At 47.7% G+C, this 23,432-nt stretch overlaps 1 protein-coding gene across 1 annotated transcript in view; it reads left to right on the top strand.

The window, feature by feature from the left end:
• The first annotated feature begins 6,781 nt into the window (after positions 1-6,781).
• Positions 6,782-23,432, top strand: part of Vstm4 (V-set and transmembrane domain containing 4) — a 91,010-nt gene continuing 74,359 nt past the window's right edge. The window contains exons 1-2 of the mRNA XM_048339222.1: positions 6,782-6,894; positions 14,657-15,055. Coding sequence (XP_048195179.1) covers positions 6,840-6,894; positions 14,657-15,055 — 454 coding nt within the window. The 5' untranslated portion in view covers positions 6,782-6,839. The remainder of the gene's footprint in view (positions 6,895-14,656; positions 15,056-23,432) is intronic.

Below are 23,432 nucleotides of genomic sequence, written 5' to 3'. Positions count from 1 at the left end.
GGCAGCGTGGGAGGTGGGGTGGAGAGAGATTTGTGGTTATCCGCAGATGCTCAGGTGACAGGCCCTGGGGTGTCTTCTGGGCCTTGGGTTGTCTCCTGGGCCTTGAGTTGGATACAGCATGATGTCGTCTAAAATGAACATCAGTAACAAGGATGCTATCAGCCTTTTCTTGGTACCTCAGATGCCACAGTGTGTTTACATTTTCTGTGAAAAAATGCTGGCCACTGGGCACTGGTGGCTCACACCTGTAATCCTAGCTACTCAGGAGATTGAGATTTGAGATCTGAGACAGTTGAAAGCCAGCCCAGGCAGGAAAGTCTGTGAGACTCTATATAACTAACCAGCAAAACTACCAAAAGTAGCGCTGTGGCTCAAATGATTGACCACTAGCCTTGAGCAAAAGGAGCTCAGGGTCAGAACCCAGGCCTTGAGCTCAAGTCCCAGGACTGGCACACACTCACAAAAGTTCTGGAAGATCTGTAGGGAAAAAAATGGGGCTCAACTTTGCTAAATCTTCTTAGAAGAGCTGGCTGTCATTGGAGGGGGTCAGTAGACCCAATGGGCAGGTAGAATCCAAGGACCATCTAAGAGGATAGAAGGCTGCTGATTCTGAGAGAGTAAGCATTAAGAAGAATATTTGTATTGTGTGCTGGTGCTGGGTCTTGAAATCCGAGCCTGGGTGCCATCTCTTAGCTTTCTTTTTCAAGGCTGGCTCTTTACCACTTGAGCCACATCTCTACTTCCAGCTTTTTGGTAGCTAATTATAAATAAAGGTCTCACAGACATTCCTGCCTGGGCTGGCTTTGAACTGTGATCCTCACATCTCAGCCTCTTGGGTAATTAGTATTGTAGACATGAACTACCAGTGTCCAGCCAAGAGGAATGCTTTTATTTAAAAATGTATCAAATGAAATTAAAATGGTAGTTGCTAAAGTCTGAAATTTCAGGCTTTAAAAGGCAAGGGTATGCTGGGAGCTCACACCTAATCCTAAATACTCAAGAGGCTGAGATCTGAGGACTGTAGTTTGAAGCCAGTTTAGCTAGGAGAGTCCGTGAAACTCTCATCTCCAATCAACAATAAAGGGAAAAAAGCTGGAAATGGAGCTGCAGCTCAAGTGGTAAAGCGCTAGCCTTGAGCCAAAAAGCTCAGCAACAGCACCCAGGTTCTGAGTTTAAACCCTAGGACTGGCACGTGTGCCCCCCACCCCAAAGATATGGAAAATCATTCTTTCCACTATACCTTAGAATGTTCTCTTTAATTTATAAGAAATAGAAGATAATTTAGCTATTAGCTCTGGAGGCTGGGAAAGTCCAAGCATAAGAGCAACATCTAGCAAGGGCCTTCTTGCTAGGAACCCTCCAACACATGTGTGACTGCTCAGAGGCTCTTTCCCTCTTCTAAGGCAATCTCATAAGGCCCCAACCCATGACCTCATCAAATCATAATTACCATCTAAATGTCTTTGGCCAAACACTAGTAATGGTTGTATTAAGTTTTATCACTGTGACAAAGACCTGAGAAAAATAGCTTAATAGGGAGAAAGATTTATTTATCATCATCATCATCATCATCATCATCATTATTATTATTATTATTATTAGTGCTAGTGGTCCTGGGATTTGAACTCAGGGCTTGGGTCTCTGAGCTTTGTTGCTCAAAGCTAGTGCTCTACCACTTGAGCCACCATTACTCACAGCAATAGCAAGCCAGTGAGTTCAGTATCTCCCTCCATGGGGATCAAATGGCTGTCCTGTGCATCCCTTATCTCTGATGCTTACAACCAATGGCTTCTGTAATACCTTGAGACTAGACTTGCTCCAAACCAAGAGTCTTTGCAACTCCATACAGAAATATATGGAAAGAAGTCTTTTTCTTCATTTTCCAAATTATTAGGAATTTCCCTTAAGAACCAGTCTTCCACTTGGATTCCAAAATGGTAGAACTGCATTTCATTGTAGCGTCTAAAACTGGGAAAGAGCAATTTCAAATCAATGATGCTTTATGGTAAACAACAATATGAAAGAATTGCATGATATATTAGACAGTCATCACAGGATATTTGTAACCATCATGTAAGTCAAATTGAGATGGGTTCATTTGAAAATCCATAGGCTTTTTTTAAACCAGGTTTTCCTCTGATGCCTTTGTTGGCCTTGGACTCTTGCGTTCATATGACCTTCCTGCCTCAGCCTCTCAAGGAGCTGGGACTACAGATATGCCAGCATATCTGGTCACAAATTAACTTGTATCTCTAAATTTTATTTTTAAAAAAACACCTAAAGTTACAAAAACAGGACAATGACTTTCAGATACTTTTCATTTAGCTTCATTGACTCTCTTTGCCAGTATATATGTTTATCATATAATAGGCATTACACATACACTTTTTTTGGTTCTGGGGCTTGAACTCAGGGCCTAGGCACTATCCCTGAGTTCTTTTGCTCAAGGCTAGCACTCTGCCAACTTGAGTCAGTTCAACTTCTGGCCTTTTCTATATACATGGTGCTGAGGAATAAAATCCAGGGCTTCATATATACTCGGCAAGCACTCTTGCCACTAGGCCATATTCCCAGCCCCTGAAGGTAAAGTTTTTGTGATCAGTTTACACAGACGACTTTTCTAGTTCCTAGGCTCTTCCTATTCTAATCCTCTCTTTTTGGAGCCTTTTAAGAATTCTAGGCCCCTTCATTCTGTGTCCTCTGTACTTCTAAGGTTCTAGTTTGAATACAGGCTCCTGTGTAGAAGATTACATCTCCAGGTGGAGGGTGCAATTGTGGGATGTGCTGTGAACTTTAGTTGGAGGAAGTAGGAGAAGGTTTCTGAGAGAGTATGGTGAAATGTATTTTGCCCTGGCCTTTCTCTCTCCTTTTCCTTCTTTCTTATTCATCTTCTTCTTCCCCTTTTTTCCTTCCTTCCTTCCTTCCTTGCCTCCTTCCTTCCTCTTCCTTCCCTTCACCTTTCCCTCCCCACCCTGTTCCTCTTCCTCCCCTTTTTCTTCCCCTCCTCTTCCTCCTTCTCCTCCTTTTTCTTCTTCCTCCTCCTCCTCCTCCTCCTCCTCCTCCTCCTCCTCCTCCTCCTCCTCCTCCTCCTTCTCCGCATCCTATTCCTACTTTCATTCCATACACTTCTGCTCCAGTAATAGACTTCTGCTTCACCATAGACCCCGGAGCCCAGCGCTGAGTCCTCTGACACTGGGAGCTAAAATGAAGAATTCTTCCCTTGAGGCTTTTTTCTTTTTCTAATCACAGTTGTTTGGCTATAGTGCTGTAAAGCTGCCCAACACTGTGAATGAGGTCCATCTACCCAGGTCACCACAGTCTACAGCCTCATGTTTCTGTGTTAAGGGACACAGGGCATGCCATGTGCCTTCCCCAGCTGTGCATGAGGAAGGTGCTGTTGCAGGAGTCATGAGCATTCTACCATGGATGGTTCTAGGATACTCCTTCTGATTGTGTGGATGGATGGATGTATATGTGCATTATCTATAACTCTGATTGCTTACTGACCCTCCTGGCCATGACTCCCAGCTGGAAACTTCTTTATCCAGAGTCTATACTTGGTTCATTCCCTTTTGGTGGCAATTCAAACACACAGCTGACTGTTGAGCTATCTCATGTTGATGAGCAACAGAGTGAAAAATAACTTCACAATTACTTGGACACAGGCTGATTGAAAGAACAGCATGTAGAAATCTGAGGGATGCAGCCTTTCCTGAGACTTTTAGTTTAGGAATCTATTTGCCCAAGTTGATGACACATGCTCTTCCATCCTAGGCCTAGGTACCAACTAACACTGAAAGAGCTCGAACCCAGGGCCTGGACACTGTCCCTGAGCTTTCTCTGCTCAAGGTTAGAGCTCTACAACTTGAACCACAGATCCACTTTCATTTTCTGGGGGGGGGGGTGATTAACTGGAAATAAGAGTCTCATGGACTTTCCTGCCCCAGCTGGCTTTGAACTGTGATCCTCAGGTCTCAGCCTCCTGAGTAGGTAGGATTACAGGTGTGAGCCACTAGAAGGAACTTATTTTGAGAAACTCTCATCCATGTCAACTAGTAGGGCCTATGATTGGTTGGGTGGAGACCTGGATCAACTTCAGAACTATCTCAACACCCATACAGAAAGCCCAGACTGGGGTTGTTAGGAAAAGTAATTTTGCTGCTGTTGTTGTTGCTGTTGTTTGTGCTGTCCTGAGGTTTGAACTCAAGGTCTGAGCGCTGTCTCTGAGCTTTTCGTACAAGGCTAGTACTCTACTACTTGAACCATAGCTTAATTTCTGGCTTTTGGTGGTTAATTGGAGATAAGAGTCTCATTGACTTTCCTACTTGGCAGGCTGACTGCAAACCATAGTTCTCAGATCTCAGTCTCCTGAGTAGCTAGGATTCTAGGTGTGAGCCACTGTCACTCAGATTTATTTTTAAATTTAAAATAATTGGGTATTGCTGTTTTAATTCAGAACAAAGCTGGATCTGATAGGATAAGACAGTAAAGGGGCTGGGGATACGGCCTAGTGGCAAGAGCGCTTGCCTCATATACATGAAGCCCTCGGTTCGATTCCCCAGCACCACATATACAGAAAATGGCCAGAGTGGCGCTGCGGCTCAAGTGGCAGAGTGCTAGCCTTGAGCAAAAAGAAGCCAGGGACAGTGCTCAGGCCCTGAGTCCAAGGCCCAGGACTGGCAAAAAAAAAAAAAAAAAAAAAAAAACACAGTAAAGAATTTTTGAAATGACCTCAAGCTTGTGAGTGGGAAAAGCTGCAGAGGAGAAGGGAAAGGTCAGGACAGCTTGTGCCAGTGTTGTCCAGAATGGCTGAAATACTAAGTCTCATCCGGGTCATTGGCCATGTTTCCCATGGGGCAGGAATGTGTCTCCTAGCAACTGTCTTATGATGTTGTGCTACATCATTTGGGAAGCTGAAAAGCACTGACAGAGCAACCCGCTGAGAAAAGTACAATATTATACATAGCACAGAGCTGCAAGAAAAGCACTTTAACAGCCCCAAACCTTCAGCAAGAACTAGTTCAGGCAGAGAGAAGCAGGATTCAAATTGTGGCTGTATGGGATGCCTGCTCGCTTCTGCAGAGAGAGCTGATGACTTGGAAATATACAATGACCAAAGAAGATTTTGATGACAGTCAGCAGTCAGGACACACAATTTTCAGTTCATACACTCTGTAAACCATGGAATGCTCGTCAGTCCTCCAGTCCTTTGGGAGACTCAGTTTCCCAGTCTGTAAAATGGGGCCTGGATGGGAAATAAGGCTCACCCTGGGACTCAGCACCAATGGGCCCTATCACTCTGGCCCCATACCCCTCCACCCCTCTCATGCCCTCTAGAGGAGGAAATGGGACCTGGTGGTGGTGGTGGTGGTGCTGCTGCTGCTGCTCCTCCTCTTCTTCCTCTCCCTCCTCCTCCTCTCAAGCATGCCCTCTTTCACTCTGCTGGCTCAGGTCCACTTTTATGAAACTCCACAAAGATCCTGCTTAGAGATGGCATGAATATATGTCAGGCTGGCCCTCTAGCTTGGATCCCTGATGAAGAAAACAGGTCTTGGCTTAACCTGTCCTGGACTAGGCAGCTTTGTCACTGCTTGATGGCGGTGTGCCTTGGGTTTGTCTCTTCCGCTCCCCTCTTTTACTGTCCTATGCTACAATAATGGCAGTGGTAATGACAGCTGATGTGAAGATGTCGAGTAGGTGCCAGGCTTTTACTTGCTCTTCCTGGTCTTCTGTTTGCTTTTGTGTTGGTTCTATGGCTTGGACTCAGAGCCTAGGCACTATCCCTGAACTGTTTCACTCAAGGCTGGCACTCTACCAAGAGCCACAGCTGCACATCTGCTTTTTTGGTTAAGAGTCTTCATGGACTTCCCTGCCCAGGATGGCTTCAAACAGCCATCTTCAGATCTCGACCTTGGAGGAATGGGTCTATTGTCAAGTTGTACAGATGAAGAAACAGAGGCAGGTGGAGATTAAGAAGCTTTCCCCGGATCTCATAGTGGAAGGATTCATTGACTCCTGAAAGCCCTTTAGCTCATGTTGGCCAAGGGTGCCCTGAGTGGTAACTGTCAATAATTATTTCCACATATTTCAGGGGTCCCTAGTCTGCATATTATTCCACATATTCCAAGAATTCCACTAATTGTCCAAGGGTTCCTACCCTACCTCCTCCCATCTCCAAAGTTTGGGTAGGAAGAGGGCTTTCCTCCCCCTTGACTGCTCTGGGGCTCAGGAGATCCAGACTCCAGTCTGGTGGAGTCTCAGTTTCCTCATCTGGGTAATGAGCACAATCAGTCAAGGGGACACCCTCAGGCCACGGAGCAAATGGCTCATGAGGCCACTGCCCATTGATCAATATGAGCCCGAGGGAACCCAGAAGGCCTCGCCCTGAGGGGCTAAGAGGGGGACAGGTCTGGCCTGCTCTCTCCTGGACTAGAGAGGGGCCGGACAGGGGTGAGGAAGAGGTAGTGGGGTCAAATGGGAGGAGCAACGCTGTCAGAGGGTTCCTGGGGGCGTGGCCTCGAAGGACAGGCGACTAGGCTGCCCAATGGGAGGGCCTGGGGCAGGGTTAAGCCACCATGGGCCGGGCTGCGGGCGTGGCTAAGGCCGGCAGCGGAGGGGGGGGGGCGGGGGCATGGCCGCACGGGGCCGGGCCATGGCCAGGCGGTGGGCGGGGCCGAACGGCGCAGGGCGGGGCCATGGCCAGCAGTAGGCGGGGCCGAACAGCGAGGGGCGGGGTCGTGGCCAGCGGTGGGCAGGGCCGGGCCGCGCGGGGCGGGCTGGCTGCCGCAGCGGCGGCGTTCTTCCCTCTGGGCGTCACAGCGCCAGGCGGCGGCAGGGAGATGCGGCTCCTGGCGCTGGCGTTGGCAGTGCTCCTGGCGCGGGCTCCGGCCCCGGGTAAGCGCGGCGGGGGCGGGACGGCAGCTTGTGAGGGAGGCCGGAGATCGACCGGCCCTGGCGGGGAGGCCCTGCAGCCCCGGGTCGTCCCCGCCCTGCCGCCCGCAGTGGCCCGGGCTGCGCTGCCCCTGTGCCAGGCGCACTGGATCCGCAGGCTCGGCAGTGCGCTGAGCAGCCTCGGGTCCCCAGATCCCCGTTCTGGCCCAGCTGCCCCCTTGCTCTTTGAACAATGCTCCCGGGGCAGCAGCGCCGGTGTCCCTCCAAGTGTCAAGCCGTGGAAGGGAGGCTGAGAAGGGAGTGACAGCCCCGGCCTGGGGTCGGCACCCGAGGGACCTCCACTGGCGGAGGGCAGGTTCCGCTGAGCAGCAGCTCTCTCTTTTGCGCTCTCTCTCTCTCTCTCTCTCTCTCTCTCTCTCTCTCTCTCTCTCTCTCTCTCTCTCTCTCTCTCTCTCTCTCGCTCTCTCTGGACTCGATCTCAGGTCCTTGCGCTCTTGTTTGACTTTTTCACTCAAGGCTGGCCCTCTACCACTTGAGCCACACCTTCACTTCCAGCTTACAAACTTTGATCATCAGCCCTCACCAGCATCCTGAGCTAGGCCTGGTTTACAGGCGTGAGCCACTAGTGCCTGGCAGGAGCTGCTTCCCTTTACTTACTTTGGAAAATGAGCCCCGGAATTGCTGGGTGGTCCCGCGGCGCAGAACTGGCGATTTGTTCCTCTGTGGGATCGGTGAGACCCTTGGCTGGGTGAGGGGAGACCCCTTCCCACCAGTACCCGACTTTGGGGGCCACCTCTCTGCCCATACTTCTGACTTGCATTTGGGTAGCAGAGCTCCCTCGTGTAAATTGTTCAAGTTTCTTCTTTTGTGGTCCCAGGGTCCCAGGGTCCTGTGGGACCGGCTCCCTGCTTTGAAGGCCCTGCTGGCCAGACTTAATTCAGCAGTACTCTAATGGTCATTTTTCCTGGGTTGCCTCTCAGGTGCCAAGTGTTTATCATCTCATTTAATCACAGTTTTATTTCAAAGTAATGATGACAAGAACGTATTTATAGATCCAGATACTTCGCAAAACATTGGTTCAGTCAATTGGGCCAATGCTGTTAATCATTCCTCCCAGATTATTTTGTACATGAAGTTGAATAGTTTGCAAGTTAGTCTGTTAGGCAGAGATTTAAACCCAAGAAACCAGGCTCTAGGCTGCTCATGACCACAGTGTTGCTATTGTTTTGAAACTGACAGATTTGATTTTCCAAGCTCCTAATGGCTGCTGGATGGAGCTGGCATTTGGACCGCCATGGGCCAGTGTCTGAGGAGTAGGGCCCTCCTGGCCAGACTTGCAGAACTTTCCAGACACCCTGGGAAATACTCCTGTTCTAGATGGCCACTCTCCTGGCTAGGAGTGGAACGACTGGAGATTGGTTAACCCACTGGCCTGGTCAGGGCTGTGGCCAGCATACAGTTCCTGCCTGCAGACTGGCTGAATACACAGGCCCTGGCTTTTCCACCTGTATTCCACTTGTCCTTCTTGCTGGGAGTAAGACCTTCCAGATCACCTGATCCCATGTTGCATTTCATTTGCTTATCTATTTAATTTTAATTATTTTTGTGTGTGCTGGTACTGGGGTTTGAACTCAGCCTGGGTGCTGTCATTTTAGCTTTTTTTTCTTTTTAACTCAAAACTTGAGCTCTACCACTTGAACCACAGCTCCATTTCCAGCCTTTTGGTGGTTGATTGGAAATAAGAGTCTCACAGACTTTCCTGTCCCTGGCTTGCACTACGGTCCTCAGATCTCAGCCTCCTGAATAGCTGGGATTACAGGCATGGGCCACTGACACACAGCTCCACCTTTAATTTTAAAGTAAAGAAATCTGACAGGCCAAGAATTTACTAAAAGTCAAGCTATGATGCAGAGGGTGTAGTTAGGAGTTGTCTTTGAAACCAGGTCACCTATATTCTATTCAAATTCAATTTTACCATGAGCTTGAACATATTGCTTAGCCTTTCTGTGCCTCAGTCCTCTTGTCTGTGAATGGAGGATTAGCAGAAGATGAAAATGAACTGGAAAGTTTATCTAAAGAGCCTAGGACCATGCTTGGTGTAGAAGCCATGGGCAAGCTTCTGTCCTGGGGCCAGACAGTGTTTGTCCCACCTAAGAATGAAGTTGAGCCATAGGCTTAATATAAGTGAGTCACCTGGGCAACCCTGGTGGCCTCTCTGAAAGGTGCTCCTAAACCCAGCCTCCCAGGGCCTGGGCTTTTATTTTACTAGGGTTTGAACTCAGGTGCTCATGCTCTCCCTTTATCTTTTTTGCTCAAGGCTGGCACTCCCCCTCCCCCACTTGAGGTAGAATTGTGGCTCAAGTGGGAGAGTGCTAGCCTTGAGGTGCAAAGCCAAGCAGGGAACAAGGCCCTGGGTTCAAGTTCCAGCATTGGTACAAACAATAAAAACTGCATTTTAAAGGTATTACTCGGGCTGGGAATGTGGCTTAGCAGCAGAGTGCTTGCCTAGCATGCATGAAGCCCTGGTTCAATTCCTCAGCACCACATAAACAGAAAAAGCCGGAAGTGGCACTGTGGCTCAAGTGGTAGAGTGCTGGCCTTGAGTAAAAAGACTCTCAGGGACTCAGGCCCTGAGGCCAACTCCCAGGACGGGGGGGGGGGGGGGGGGGGGGGGGAGGGGGGGAGGGGGGGACGGGGGGAGGGGGGGACGGGGGGAAAAAGGTATTACTGGTAGAAATTTTGTGCTCAACACAATAGGTACCACCCCAGTTGCAGATGGAGACACTGATTATCCTCTCAGAATGCAAGTTCCAGCCCAGCTCTGGTGGATATCAGCCTCAACCTTTCCACCCCCACTTCTCCCTTCCAGCCACAGATTCCACGCCCTATTACTTCTCTCCAGAGTATGAGGAAAGCCTAGGGTCATGTATATCTCATCTTATCCCATTTCCCTCCTGAGACACATATTCAGGCGGAAGTGAGTATTTGGGCCACAGTGGGGTACAGTTTACCACAAGACACTGATTGTTTCCATTTGTAGTCTGCATGGGCTTCCATCTACCTAAGGGCCTTTGCACAGATGGGACCCTCTTCCAAGAAAGTCACTCCTGGCACTGCTATTTATTACTTCTGCTGTGAACTTTAGCATATGATCACATTTCCAGATCTCTTCTTTGACCTCAAAGTCTAGATCAGGATTGTTCTGTGATTTTCTTAAACACTGGACAATTTCTCTATTGCCAATGATACCATAGTTAAATTCTCCTATGTCTTCCTGATGCATGGCTGGCTTTGTGCTGTTTAACTGGACTTTAATGACTGGACTAGCTTTTGAACCTGTGATTCTCAGAGCTCAGCCTCCTGAGTAGCTAAGATTACAGGGGTGAGCCATGGGCACCTTGCAATAGTTTTTTTAAATTGTTTTGGTGTTTTAGGGCTTTTTAATGCTAGTAGTAGAGCTTGAACTAAGGGCCTGGACACTGTTACTTGGCTTTTTCACTGACAGCTGATGCTTTACCACTTGAGCCACAGCTCTGCTTCTGGCTTTTTGCTCATTAAATGGAAATAGGAAGTCCATGGACTTTTCTACCTGAGCTGTCTTCAAACAGCTCATGATCTTCAGATCTCAGACCTCTTGAGTAGCCAGAACTATAGGCATGAGCCACTGGCACCCAGCAATAGCTATCTTTTTTTTTTTAATTGTTATTGTAGTGAAGGTTTTTGTTTTGGGTACAGTACTGGAGCTTGAACTTAGGGTTTAGGTACTATCCTTTAGCTTTTTCCCTCAAGGCTGACAATCAACCACTTTTGCTTTTTGGTGGTTAATTGTAGATAAAAGTCTCAAGGACTTTTCTGCCGGGGCTGGCTTCGAACCGCAGTCCCTCAGATCCTAGCCTACTGACCGCTAGGAATAAAGTCTGGCTTTAAGCCTCAGTCGCTTTTTGAGGATGGTGATACAGTGCAATGGAATGCCTGAGTCAGTGCCTGCACTCTGTCTTTTTCCTCCACAAGGACTTGCATGCTGTCTTCACATCATGTGTGGCCTGTGACATAGCTGGAGGAGCTAGGGTTCCCAGTAGGAAGGCATAGTGTGTGTGTGTGTGTGTGTGTGTGTGTGTGTGTGTGTGTGTGTGTGACTGGACTCTTCTTCCTCAACACACACACACACACACACACACACACACACACACACACGGCTTCGGCTTCCACCTGTGCTTGGCAGAAGGCTACCTGTGGTGCTGGAGGGCATACCTGACTTTGCAGTGGGGACATCACAACTCTAAGCCTGTGATGTCAGCAAAGCTTTCAGACAGGGGAAGACTCTATCATCTCAGTTTTATCCCCTCTCCCATTTGGAAGGTGAGTGTGACCATCAAAGCTGGTGGCAAGTAGGGGGCTGTGTTTGTTTTCTCAGGCTGACATTAAAAAAAAAACAAACACAAAACAATACCTCAGCTAGACACCTATATCTCAATTCTGGAATCCTAGCTATTCAGGAAGCTGAGTTCTGAGGATCACAGTTCAAAACCAATCTGAACAGAAGAATCCATGAGTCTCTTATTTATAATTAGCCAGTGAAAAGCCAGTAGAGCTGTAGCTCAAGTGGTAGATAGCCAGCTCTGATTTAAAAAAAAAAAAAAAAGCTAAGCAAAATGTGAGTCCCAAGTTCAAGCCCCAGTACTGGCACACACACAAAAAACCCCCCAAAACTTCACATATTGGGGGCCTCAACCACCAACCTGGAGAGTGGAAGTTCAAGGTCAAGGCACCAGCAGGGGGTTTCCTCCTGAGCTCTCCCTCCTTGACTGGCAGAGGGCCTCTGTTCCCCCATCCTAGCATAGTCTTCTCTTCTGTGTGTCTGGCCCTGAGCCCCTCTTCCTCTCTGGAAGCCAATAATGTTAGAGGGGACCCATCCTAATGTTAATTAATGACCCCTATAAAGACCCCAGCATGTTTGATACCAGGGATGAGCACTTCAGCCCATAGATATGGCAGGGAGGACACAGCTCAGCCCAAAACAAAGGTCTTTGAACTTTGGTGGAAGAAACGGATGCCTGGATCATTTGGGGACCTGAATGGGTCAAAATAAGGCAGAGAGGCACTGCCAAAGGGAAAAGAAGCATGCCACCTAGGAAGCTAGCTCAGCCCAAGCTTTTTCCTGGGAACTGCTGATGGAGCCTGGGCTGCAGGAAGGGAAGGGTTACTAGTTTGTTTCCAGGATGGAATCTGGCCTCTCTAGGGGGACCGGAGCACTTGGCACATTCTCCTGGTTTCAGTCACTATAAATAATCCCTCCATTGCTGTGGCGGCATTAACCAGAGGGGAGTGAGCTGGGAGTGAGGTCCAGGCTGTGTTGTCATCTCACTCATACTGTCTCCATTTCCTGTCTTCCCAGGGTCTCCTGCTGTGGGGAGCCTGGGGGTTGTGGCAGACTTGGCTTTGGAGTCTGGAAGGCAGCTGTTATGTCTCTCTGCTCTCTCCTCCTGTGCTTGTTGGGGTGGGGTCAACCTGGGGTCCCAGCTGCTGCCCTGCACACTAGGGAGCTTTTACCATGAGAAGAGACCAGTACACATTAGCTAGGTTTCAGCAGTCAGCTGTTTAGCAGGGCCTATGGCAGGATGCCACCAAGGTGGGAGAGAGGCAGGAATGACACTGGCCAGTTCCTTTCTTTGCCTATTCCTTCCTTCCCCTCTACTTTCCTACTTTCCTCCCCCTCCCCCTGCCCTCTCCCCTTCCCCTTGCCCCCTCCCCCCCAACTGTCTCTTTCTTGCCTGTCCTAGGGCTTGAACTTAAGACATGGATGTTGCCCCCTGAGCTTTATTTTGCTCAAAGCTAGTCCTTTACTACTTGAGTCACAGTTCCACTTCTGGCTCCTGGGCTTTTCTGTCCCAGCTGGCTTCTGACTTTGATCCTCAGATTTCAGCCTCCTGAGTAGCTAGGATTATAGGCATGAGCCGCTGATGCCTGGCTCTCAACACTAGGATAGTCACTAAAGGAGCCAGGCATCAGCCCGCAGGATGCTTTGGGAAACACAAGACTTTTTTCTGTACCACCTGCATGAAGTGTCTTTTGTCAAATCAAGTAGAAGTCACCACTTCCCAGGTTGTATTATCTTCAGTGACAAAAAGTACTTTAAGGATGTGGTTAAGAATCTTAGATAATTCTAGAACATTCTGTGGCTGGTGTTTGGCTTTTAAGAGCTAAGAAAGAAAATCAACTCCCAAATCACAACTCTCTAGTTATTCAGTATATTTGTTTATTTTGACAATCCTGGGTTTTGAATTCATGGCCTGGCACATGCCAAGCAAATGCTCTATGAGTTAAGCCCTGTTTTTCACTGGTTATTTTTGAGATAATATGTCTAGTTTCCTGCCTGGGAATGCACCTGACCTATGTATAGTCTTGCCTACAGGCTCCCTACTCAAGAGGCTGAGATCTGAGGGTATGCAGTTCAAAGCCAACTTGGGCAGAAAATCTATGAGACTCGTATCTTCAACTAATCACCAAAAAAGCTTCAAGTGGTGCTGTGGCTTATGGCAGAGCATTAGTCTTGAACGAAACAGTATATTTGGGGACATCTTTTGTTCCTGGGACTTATTCATTCTTTGCTGTTTTTTGTACTTCAACTCTGCAAACATAGAACTGGATTCTGAAGAAAACACTTAGGAAACACTGTCATTCCAGCTCACTGCTACCAGTTAACATCCTGCCTCTCTTACTGAGCATGCACCCTGGTTAGAGCTGACATAGCAGTGCCTGAGGAAGGATGACAGGCCTTGTTATCTTAAAGGGCATCACTGCCCTTCCTCAGGGCAACTCTGACCCCTAGCTTTGGGCACTGTGTGTGTGTGTGTGTGTGTGTGCGCGCGCGCGTGCGCGCACATGCTCAAACTTGTCCTGGGGCTTGAACTCTGGGCCTGCATACTGTTCCCAAGCTTTTGTGCTCGAGGCTAGTACTCTACTACTTGAGCCACAGCTCCACTTGCAGCTTTTTGGTGATTAATTGGAGATAAGAGTCTCATGGACTTTCCTGCTCTGGCTGGCTTTGAACTGCTGACTCTCAGATCTCAACCTCCTGAGTATCTAGGATTACAGACATGAACCACCAACCAGTGGTGTGTGGCCCTGTAGGTATTTAAAAAGCAGTCCTTGAGGGTAGTGGGGCAGATGAGGGGTGAACTGGATGCTTTCAAGATTCCCCAAATCCCATTCTTCTGAATGTTAAATGTCAGTGACTAATTTAAAAATGTTCAAGAAATGCATTTTCCCAAGTGGCCAGTGTTTGAAATTCTACAGAAAGGAAGAATCATGTGTAAGTGAGAATGTGGGAACCCATGGAGGATACCCCCAAAAGAACCTCTTCCTCTTACCCCCATAAAGGTGAATCGTGAATTTTTTTTTTTTTTTTTGCCAGTCCTGGGGCTTGGACTCAGGGCCTGAGCACTGTCCCTGGCTTTTTTGCTCAAGGCTAGCACTCTACCTCTTGAGCCACAGCGCCACTTCTGGGTTTTTCTATATATGTGGTGCTGAGGAATTGAACCCAGGGATTCATGTATGTTAGGCAAGCACTCTACCCCTAGGCCATATTTCTAGCCCATGGATTGTGAATTTTGACAGGCTCAGGGTCACTGCCTCTCTGGCTATGCCAGGCACACAGACACCAACAGCACCAGGATATCTCTGTGGCTCCTGCCTGGGTTGTCTGCATGAGCGTAAGATAAGGCCTTTATTCCTTATTTTCTCCTCTCCCTCTTTTCCTTTGCAGAAGTCTGTGGGGCTCTCAATGTCACTGTGTCCCCTGGGCCTGTGGTTGACTACCTGGAAGGAGAAAATGCCACTCTGCTCTGCCATGTCTCCCAGAAGAGGCGCAAGGACAGCTTGCTGGCTGTACGATGGTTCTTTGCACAGTCTGACTCCCAAGAGACACTGATGGTCAAGATGACCAAGCTCCGGATGGTGCAGTACTATGGGAACTTTAGTCGCAGTGCCAACCGACAGAGGCTGCGTCTGCTGGAGGAGCGACGAGGGACACTCTACCGGCTGTCTGTCCTGAGCCTCAGGCCATCGGATCAAGGACAGTATGTCTGCAAGGTGCAGGAAATCAGCAAGTACAAGAACAAGTGGAAAGCCTGGTCTAATGGATCTTCAACAACAGAAATGAGAGGTGAGGGCATGTCTGATGTCACAAGGAGGTCTATGTGGGGACCCTGAGATCATGGGGGGCCCTGAGTTCATGTGGGGACCCTAATATCAGGAGGAGGTCTGTGTGAGGACCATGAGGTCATGTGGGTACCCTGATGTCATGAAGAGGTCTATGGGGACCCTGATGTCAGAAGGAGATCCATGTGGGGACTCTGAGGTCAAAAGGAGGTCCATGTGGAGACCCTAAGGTCATGTGGGGACCCTGATATCATGAGGAGGTCCATGTGGGGACTCTGAGGTCATGTGGGACCTTGATGTCAGGAGGATGTTCGTGTGGGTATCCTGATGTTGGGAGGGTATCTGTGAGGGGATTCTGAGGTCATGTGGGGACCCTAATTTCATGAAGAGGTCCATAGGGGGACCCTGAGGTCAGGAGGAGGTCTGTGTGAGGACCCTGATGTCATGAGGAGGTCCATGTGGGGACCCTGATGTCATGAGGAGGTCTATGTGGGGACCCTGATGTCAGAAGGAGGTCCATGTGGGGACCCTGAGGTCAAAAGGAGGTCCATGTGGAGACCCTGAGGTCGTGTGGGGACCCTGATGTCATGAGGAGGTCCATGTGGAGACCCTGAGGTCAGGAGGAGGTCTGTGTGAGGACCCTGATGTCATAAGGAGGTCCATGTGGGGACCCTGATGTCATGAGGAGGTCTATGTGGGGACACTGATGTCAGAAGGAGGTCCATGTGGGGACCCTGATGTCAGTAGGAGGTCCATGTGAGGACCATGAGGTCATATGGGGACCCTGATGTTGGGAGGATGTCCATGTGGGTATCCTGATGTTGGGAGGATGTCCATGAGGGGATCCTGAGGTCATGTGGGGATCCTGAGGTCATGTGCAGACCCTGATGTCGGGAGGAGATCCATCGGGGGGACCCTGATGTCATGAGTATGTCTGTGTGGGGACCCTGATGTCAGGAAGAGGTCCATGTGGGGACCCTGAGGTCAGGAGGATGTCTCTGTGGAGATACTGAGGTCATTTGGGGACCCTGAGGTTATGTGTGGACCCGATGTCAGGAAGAGGTCCATGTGGGGACCCTGAGGTCATATGGGGACCCTGATGTCAGGAGGAGGTCCATGGGGGTACCCTGAGGTCAGGAGGATGTCTTTTGGGAGACCCTGAGGTCAGGGGGATATCCATGGGGGTACCCTGAGGTCAGGAGGATATCTGTGTGGGGATCATGAGGTTATTTGGGGACCCTGAGGTCATGTGAGGACCCTGATGTTGGGAGGATGTCTGTGGCGGGACCCTGATGTCAGGAGGAGGTCCATGGGGGGACCCTGTGTTGATTCTGCTGGGCCGAACCATATCTTGTGTGCCTCTGGGCCATGGCCATGTGAGCCAAACTGTGGAGTGAGGACACAGCTTTACTTGAACTCTAATGTTGACCTAGGGTGTGGAAATGAAGCAAGGACAGAAAGGAACAAATTTCTGCTCCAAGTCTAGCTACTCTACCTCTGAGAAAAATCTGTCTTTCTCTAACAGATTATGTTACCAATCAGCTTCTGCCCCACCTAGCTAGGAATCATGAGTAAGTAAAGAGAAGCTCTTCCCATGCTGATAGTACTGGTTTCTGAGTGCCTAAAGCTTAGAGGCTCACAGCTCCAATCCTGAGGGCAGAGGCCTATTGCTCTAGACTTTAGAAGTCAGAGATTTATGGCTTTGGTTACTGAGACTGGAGGCTTAATGCTCTGGATTTAAAAACTTGGCAGCAGTGAGCAGTGGTAGCAGACAGCACTGACAGCAGCAGGCAGTGCCTGCTGGTGTTGTAACTCTCCTATAAGACCTGGGTACCAGTATCCTTAATTCAACCATGGCAAGTGTTAGAGCTTTCAGCCTAGAGTATTTGAGAACCTAGCCCTTTAGCAGCTCCCTGGAACTCTTCCAGCAGCCCAAGACTACTGTTTCTCATCTTCAGTTCTGCTCAGCCCTCATTATCTGCCACCTCTGATTCCCCATCATTTCTGTCCTGTGTAGCTACTCTGTGGAACTCCATCTGCCCCATAATGTTATCAGCTATTAGAACCTTTTCTTTCTTTATGTACCTAGCTAAGCCCACTCTACTAATGATCAAAATTAAAAACAGGTTAAAAAAAGAGATGACTTTATAGAAGAATTTATTAGACCTAAGTTGACCTGAACAGCCTGCTTATATAGACAGAACCGAAGTGTGGCAATAGGGCCACATGCTTGGCCTGCTCCAATCATGACAGTTGAAGACTATTTGCACCAGTCATGGAATAGTCCAACATGCAAATGAAGGACCCTGCTTTTATCAATCCTAGCACACCTTCATGCAAATAGAGGATTGTTCACACCAATCATAGCACAGACCCTCATGAGAGATAATGCTTACACCAATCATAGCATTCCCTTATGCAAATTCAGGATTGTATTTGTACCAGTCTCAAGCCTTCTGTTGGGCCACCAAGGAAAGTGCTTACCCCATGGCCTGGATTCAGGATCATCTAGAGTTCACAAAGCCTTTTCATGGCAAAAGTCTTCTGCAAGCTGATTGAAATAGTCTTCGCTTTGTGCTTCAGGTTGCTGTGTAGCTTCCTCAAGGCACCTGTGGACGGTCCTTAGCAACTGGTGCTGGCATGAGAGCAGTCCAGTTAGCTGATTGTCTCTTGGTCCTTTGGTTCAAGGCAGTCATGGCACCAAGGATGAGTTTAACAGCTGCCAGTTAGCTAGTCAAATTGACCCAGGCCTCAACATCTTAGCACATTTAAGGCAAAAGTAAACATTAAAAGAGATACCTGTGTAAAGGCTTATCATTAATATTGCAGTGTCTTAACAGTACTTAATAATGCTCTTACACTGCTTGCCTTCATCCAGTGCCCCAGAAAGAAATGTGTCCCTTTTTTATCTTTCTCAATTGGACTATGTGTGCCATCAGACAAAGCAGGCTGAACCTAATTGCATTGGTCACGGGTCAAGACAGATTGTATTCAGTAGTAACATTGTGATCCTGTGGCATCCAGGATGAACTGAATAGAACTCTAGCTTGCATGTACTATGGGTATAGGGTATTTTACAGGGAGAGTGGGAATTTGCATGAGGTGAGTGAGAAGAGTCAAGGAAGCATAAAAATCACCGAAAGCAATTGGATCAAGTATTGGTGGCTCACATCTGTAATCCAAGCTATTCAGCAGGCTAAGATCTGAAGATCAAGGTTCAAAGCCCACGTGGGAAAGTCTATGAGACTTATTTCCAATTAACCAGAAAAAATGCCAGAAGTGGAGCTGTGGCTTAAATGGTAGAACACCAGTCTTAAGCAAAAAAGCTAAAGGACAGCACTCAGGCTCTGAGTTTAGATCCCAGTACTGATGCGCATGTGCACATGCATGTGCACACTTGCACACACACACGCACACACACAGAGAGCAATGTGAAGGGAGTGTGGTCTCTGGCCCAAAGGGAATATAATCTGGGTTTGTAACAAGCATCTGGGGGTGGGACTCCTTCCTTCCTACAGATGTGGGGTACAAGTTGTCTTCAGAAGGTGTTGGCTAGAACAGACAGCTCATTTGGCCATCTTGAATTTGCTCATAGTAAGAATTGTCCCAGGCATACTGGATAGGACTTTTAGAAGCCGTTCATAGGCTAGGACTGAGCCCGCTGAGCGAGGCTCAGAGAAGGCTGCTGCAGTTTGGTTATGGAAAGAATCTTTGTCAGTGTCTAGCCCCTAGCTCCAGAGTGTGTAGCTTTGATTTCTTTGGCTGGGTGGGGTACAGTGTAGGGATACACAGAAGAGGCTCTTAGGAGGTCCTGATGTGAGTCACCAGGCCTACAAATGGTGACTCTGATCTGTTTTGCTAAGTGGAATGGAACCAAGCTGAGTTCACAGCTTGCTGAGATGTTCATCAAGACATCTATGAAAATGAGGCAGCTCTCCCTTCATGGAGGAAGAGGAGACCGAGCACTACATTCCCAGGTCTTGGCTACCTACTGTATACCAGATTGGAGATTTACTATTTTATCATGACTTACTTTATTTGTTTTTTTTCTTATGGTTTTAATAAGACTTTCTAATATGTACTTAAATTATATCTTTGTTGCTTTGAGCTTGGGAGGGAGGCAAGTGTGCTCTATCTATTGCACTGGCAAGACTGTAATGGGACTCCACAGTCAGCCCAGAGAAACTAGTTTCCAAAAGGATGGATTGAAACTGGAGAAGGCGACTGTGATGAGGAAATAAGCTACAGCCTGTGAGGGGGATAAGATCTGTCTTACCAGCCAAAGAAACTTCTCACACTCCAGTGAAGAATTCACATTGGGAAAAACTATCAGTTAGTGCTAGCTGGAGTTGTTTACCCCATCACTCAGTCAGCATGTATCTTAGTCTGGTTCATTGCTATAACAAAATGCCCAAGACTGGCTAGATTTTAAACAAAAATTATTTAATTCATAGCTGTGGATGTTGTCAGTTGAAAAGCACAGTGCTGGTGCCTGATGAGGTCTTCTTGCTAGTCGTGTGTTTAGAAATATGATTTCTAAGGATCACTAGAGTCACAACAGAAGACACAGAAACAAAAATTATTTTGGCATGGTAAAAGTTACTTCTGCAGAAGGATGCACCTCCAACCAAAATCTGTCAATCAAGCCCTTGGAGCAGGCAGCCTTCTCCCCTTTATCCTTAATGTAGGGGCCCTGCCCCTCTGCTCAGATTGGGCAAGCTCACATTCACAATCTTTAATATGTGTGTGTGTGTGTGTGTGTGTGTGTGTGTGTGTGTGTGTGTGTGTGTGTAACCGGGCTTGAATTTGAAGCATGAAGCTCTTGCTTAGCTTGCTTGTCACATCTCCAGTCCAGCATTTTGTTGGTGAACTGAAAATAAGAGTTTCTTGGATCTTCTGCCTGGGATGGCTTCAAACCTTGAGCCTCCAGGTCTCAGCCTTCTGAAAAGCTAGGATTACAGGTATGAGCTGTAATGCACTCAGCTTTCTCTCTGGGGTTCAGTCTCTTTGCCTTTACATCTTTATCCATCCAGCCTGGTTTCCTGTTATCCCAGACTTGATCCTGTAGGCACTGACATCTGACTTGGTTCCTCCCTAAAATGTGGGCTTTGTAGGGATACTCAGTGAGAGGATGGCACCTGGCTTGGGTTAGGGCTGGAGTGGAGTCCAGGAAGTCTGAGGATCCCCTGGTCATAGGCACAGTCCCGTTCTGTAGTCACCAATGCAGATATCTGAGATTCTGCATTGTGTGTGTGTGTGTGTGTGTGTGTGTGTGTGTGTGTGTTTGCTGGTCCTGGGGCTTAAATTCAGAACCTGGGTGCTTTTCCTGCACTGTTTTTGCTCAAGCTAGTGCCCTACCACTTGAGCCACTACTCTTTTTTTCATAGGTTAGGGTTAGGGTTAAGATTAAAGTTTGGGTAAGGATTAGGGGTTAGGGTTTTGTGGTTAAATGGAGATAAGAATCTTACAGACTTCCCTGCCTGGGCTGGCTTTGAACTGTAATCCTCAAATCTCAGCCTCCTAAGCCTCAGCCTACAGGTGTGAACCACCAGCACCTAACAAGTTTGGATATTTAACAAGGGAGTTGTTCTTTGATCTACAATTAGTGTCAGGTTTCAATGTGGCATGTGGAGAAAACTGATAGAATCCATTGTCACCCTAAACATGTTTGAAGGCAAAGATGAAATAAGAATATGATTTATCATCTGATTTTTGTTTAACCCCAAAAAAGTGAGAGGGGAAATTAATACTTAAAACTGAAGTGAATGAATTTCACAGGGAACGGAGACCAGGTTTTGGTGGAAGAAATGCATTCATTCCTTTTTATCTGGGGACCTGTAATGCATAATTAGGAATGAAATTTACTAAATATTTAAAGTATCTGCTTAAGTAAGCAAGCACACTTCACCATGTTTACAGTGGCCACTTGTGCAGACACACTCAAAGGGGGAAACTGACAACTGGAGTGAAATGTACATACCAGATGGAAACCTTCTTTCTCCTCCTGACCTGCATGGCCATCCCCACTGTGTTGTGTGGATTTAGATGAAAAACTTGGACTTGCAAACATGCACGAAGCAGTATCAGCAGCATCAGTAGGCCTTTGTCCACTTAAGTTATGAGACAGAGGGGCTGGGCTTTCCCTCTCTCTCTGGATATGACAGTGACTTACTTATGTAGAAGAGGTAACACATGGAGATAGAGTTTAGCTTTATTGGACATAATTGAGATTATAAATAAGAATCTGTGTGTGTGTGTGTGTGTGTGTGTGTGTGTGTGTGTGTGTGTGCATGGTGCACATGCACCAGTACTGGAGATTGAACTCATGGACTGGGTGCTATCCTTCAGCTTTTTCACTCAATGCTTTGGCACTCTTCTACTTGAGCCACAGCTCCATTTAATATACTTTTGGGGAAATAGCAGATAAAAAGAGCTTGTGAAAGGGCCCTAACTGGCCGGTTACACTGATGGGGGTGTCAGTGGGGACCAGGACACTGGAATGGGACCGGTAAGTTCACTTGGAGGTCACAGAGACTCCACTTGAGACCCCAGGAGGGCTTCAACAGGTCCCAATGGGCCGCCTACTCCAGAGCTGAAGACTGCCCAGGCAACCAGGGCTAGGGTCAGAAGGTTCACAAGGAAGCCATGGGGCTGGAGGCATCTTTGTAGCTGGGATGTGGCAGATTAGGCAGGGTTGAGGGGACGGGGGACCTGGCCAGGGTTCTCTTCCCCAGGGGCCTTGCCTCAGTGCACCTCAATTGTGACACAGTCATGGATTTAGAGGGGCTCCATGACATGTATTCAAATGAGAGAACATGTGAGTGGTTTTAACTCCTTGATAAAAAGCCCCGCAAAGAGACCAAAGGGACCCCTTACCAAAGGTCAGCTTCGATATTCCCTATGCAAAGCTGGGCACTGGTGGCTTATGCTTGTCATCCCAGCTCCTCAGGAGGCTGAGATCTGAGGATTGAGGCTAGAAGGCAGCTGGGGCAGAAAAATCTGTGAGACTCTTATCTCCAGTTACTCCAAAAGCCAAAAAGCTCAAATGATAGAGCACCAGCCTTAAGCAAATAAGATAAGGAAGAGTACTTAGGCCCTGAGTTCAAGCTCCAGTAACCACCCCCCCCACACACACAAAAATAGTAAATTAAAAATAAATCCCCTAGACACTATTTGGGGATACAAAGATGACCTGTGTAGTATTGTACTAGTTCCTTTTCAGAATGAGAACTTCCTAACCTTTCACCCTAGAGAAGGCTACTTAGTCATTATTTTTCCTTTGCTCTGTTTGTTTTATGTTCTAGAATTTGTCAGACTGAGTGCTGTTTGGAAGGAGTGGCTGAAAGTAAACCAAGCTGTGATCTTGCTGTTTCCCATCAGCTGTCCCCCACAGTCACCCAAGATCTTCTGGCATGTGACTGGGTCCTAGCCCCCAGAGAGACCTCTAGCTTGGGTCCTGCAGAGGCCAGGGAGACAGGAAGTGAATAACCAGCCACTGAGAGTGGAAGCAGAGAAAGTTTCTGTGTCTCTCTGGGCCTGATGTTGCCTAAGAATGCTGACCCTGTTATAAATAGTAGGGACACAGTTAACATCTGGATCGGTTAATCCTTGGAAACCATCTTCTCCTTGAAGGAGTTGACTATGAGCTGAGTATAGTAACATTTGAATTTGGAGCAAAGGGTTGCTTCCTACTTATTTATCTATTTCTATATTGATTTGGGAACTGTTGCTGGGGTTTGAACTCAGGGTCTCAAGCTCTAACTTGGCTTTCTTGCTCCACCACTTGTACCACACTTCCAGTCCAACTTTTTGCTGTTTAGTTGGACATGGAAACTTTTCTGCCTAGGTTAGCTTCAAATCACAATCCTACAAGTCTCACCCCCATGAGTAGCTAGGACTACTGGTGTGAGCCACTGCCATCCAGCCCTCTTTATTTATTTTTTGTACTAGTCCTGGGGCTTAAACTCAGGTCTTGCTGATATCCTTGAGCTTTTTATTTTGCTCAAGGCCAGCACTCTATCACTTGAGCCACAGCTCCACTTCATGCTCTCTAGTGGTTAATTGGAGGTAAGGGACTTCCAGACTTTCCTGCCTGTACTGGCTTTGAACTGTGATCCTCAGATCTCAATCCCCTGAGAAGCTAGGATTACAGGTGTGAGACACAGAGGCCTGGCCTCATCCTATTCTTTGGAACATAATTCTTTTTCTTGAAAGCTGTGTCCTGTATCCAATATTTTTCTGTAAGGAAAAGTGCATTCAAAGAGTCCTTTTGGAATCCTTGGTGAACCGTGCTCATGGTACAGGCTTTCACTCTTGTTTTGTTACTATTCTTACTTTCCCTGGGCTAAATCAAAGAAGTATTGGTTACTTTTTTTGCCAGT

This window comes from Perognathus longimembris, chromosome 2 (assembly GCF_023159225.1).
Source record: "Perognathus longimembris pacificus isolate PPM17 chromosome 2, ASM2315922v1, whole genome shotgun sequence".
NCBI lineage: Eukaryota > Metazoa > Chordata > Mammalia > Rodentia > Heteromyidae > Perognathus > Perognathus longimembris.
This window is presented reverse-complemented; position numbering and strand designations above follow the sequence as displayed.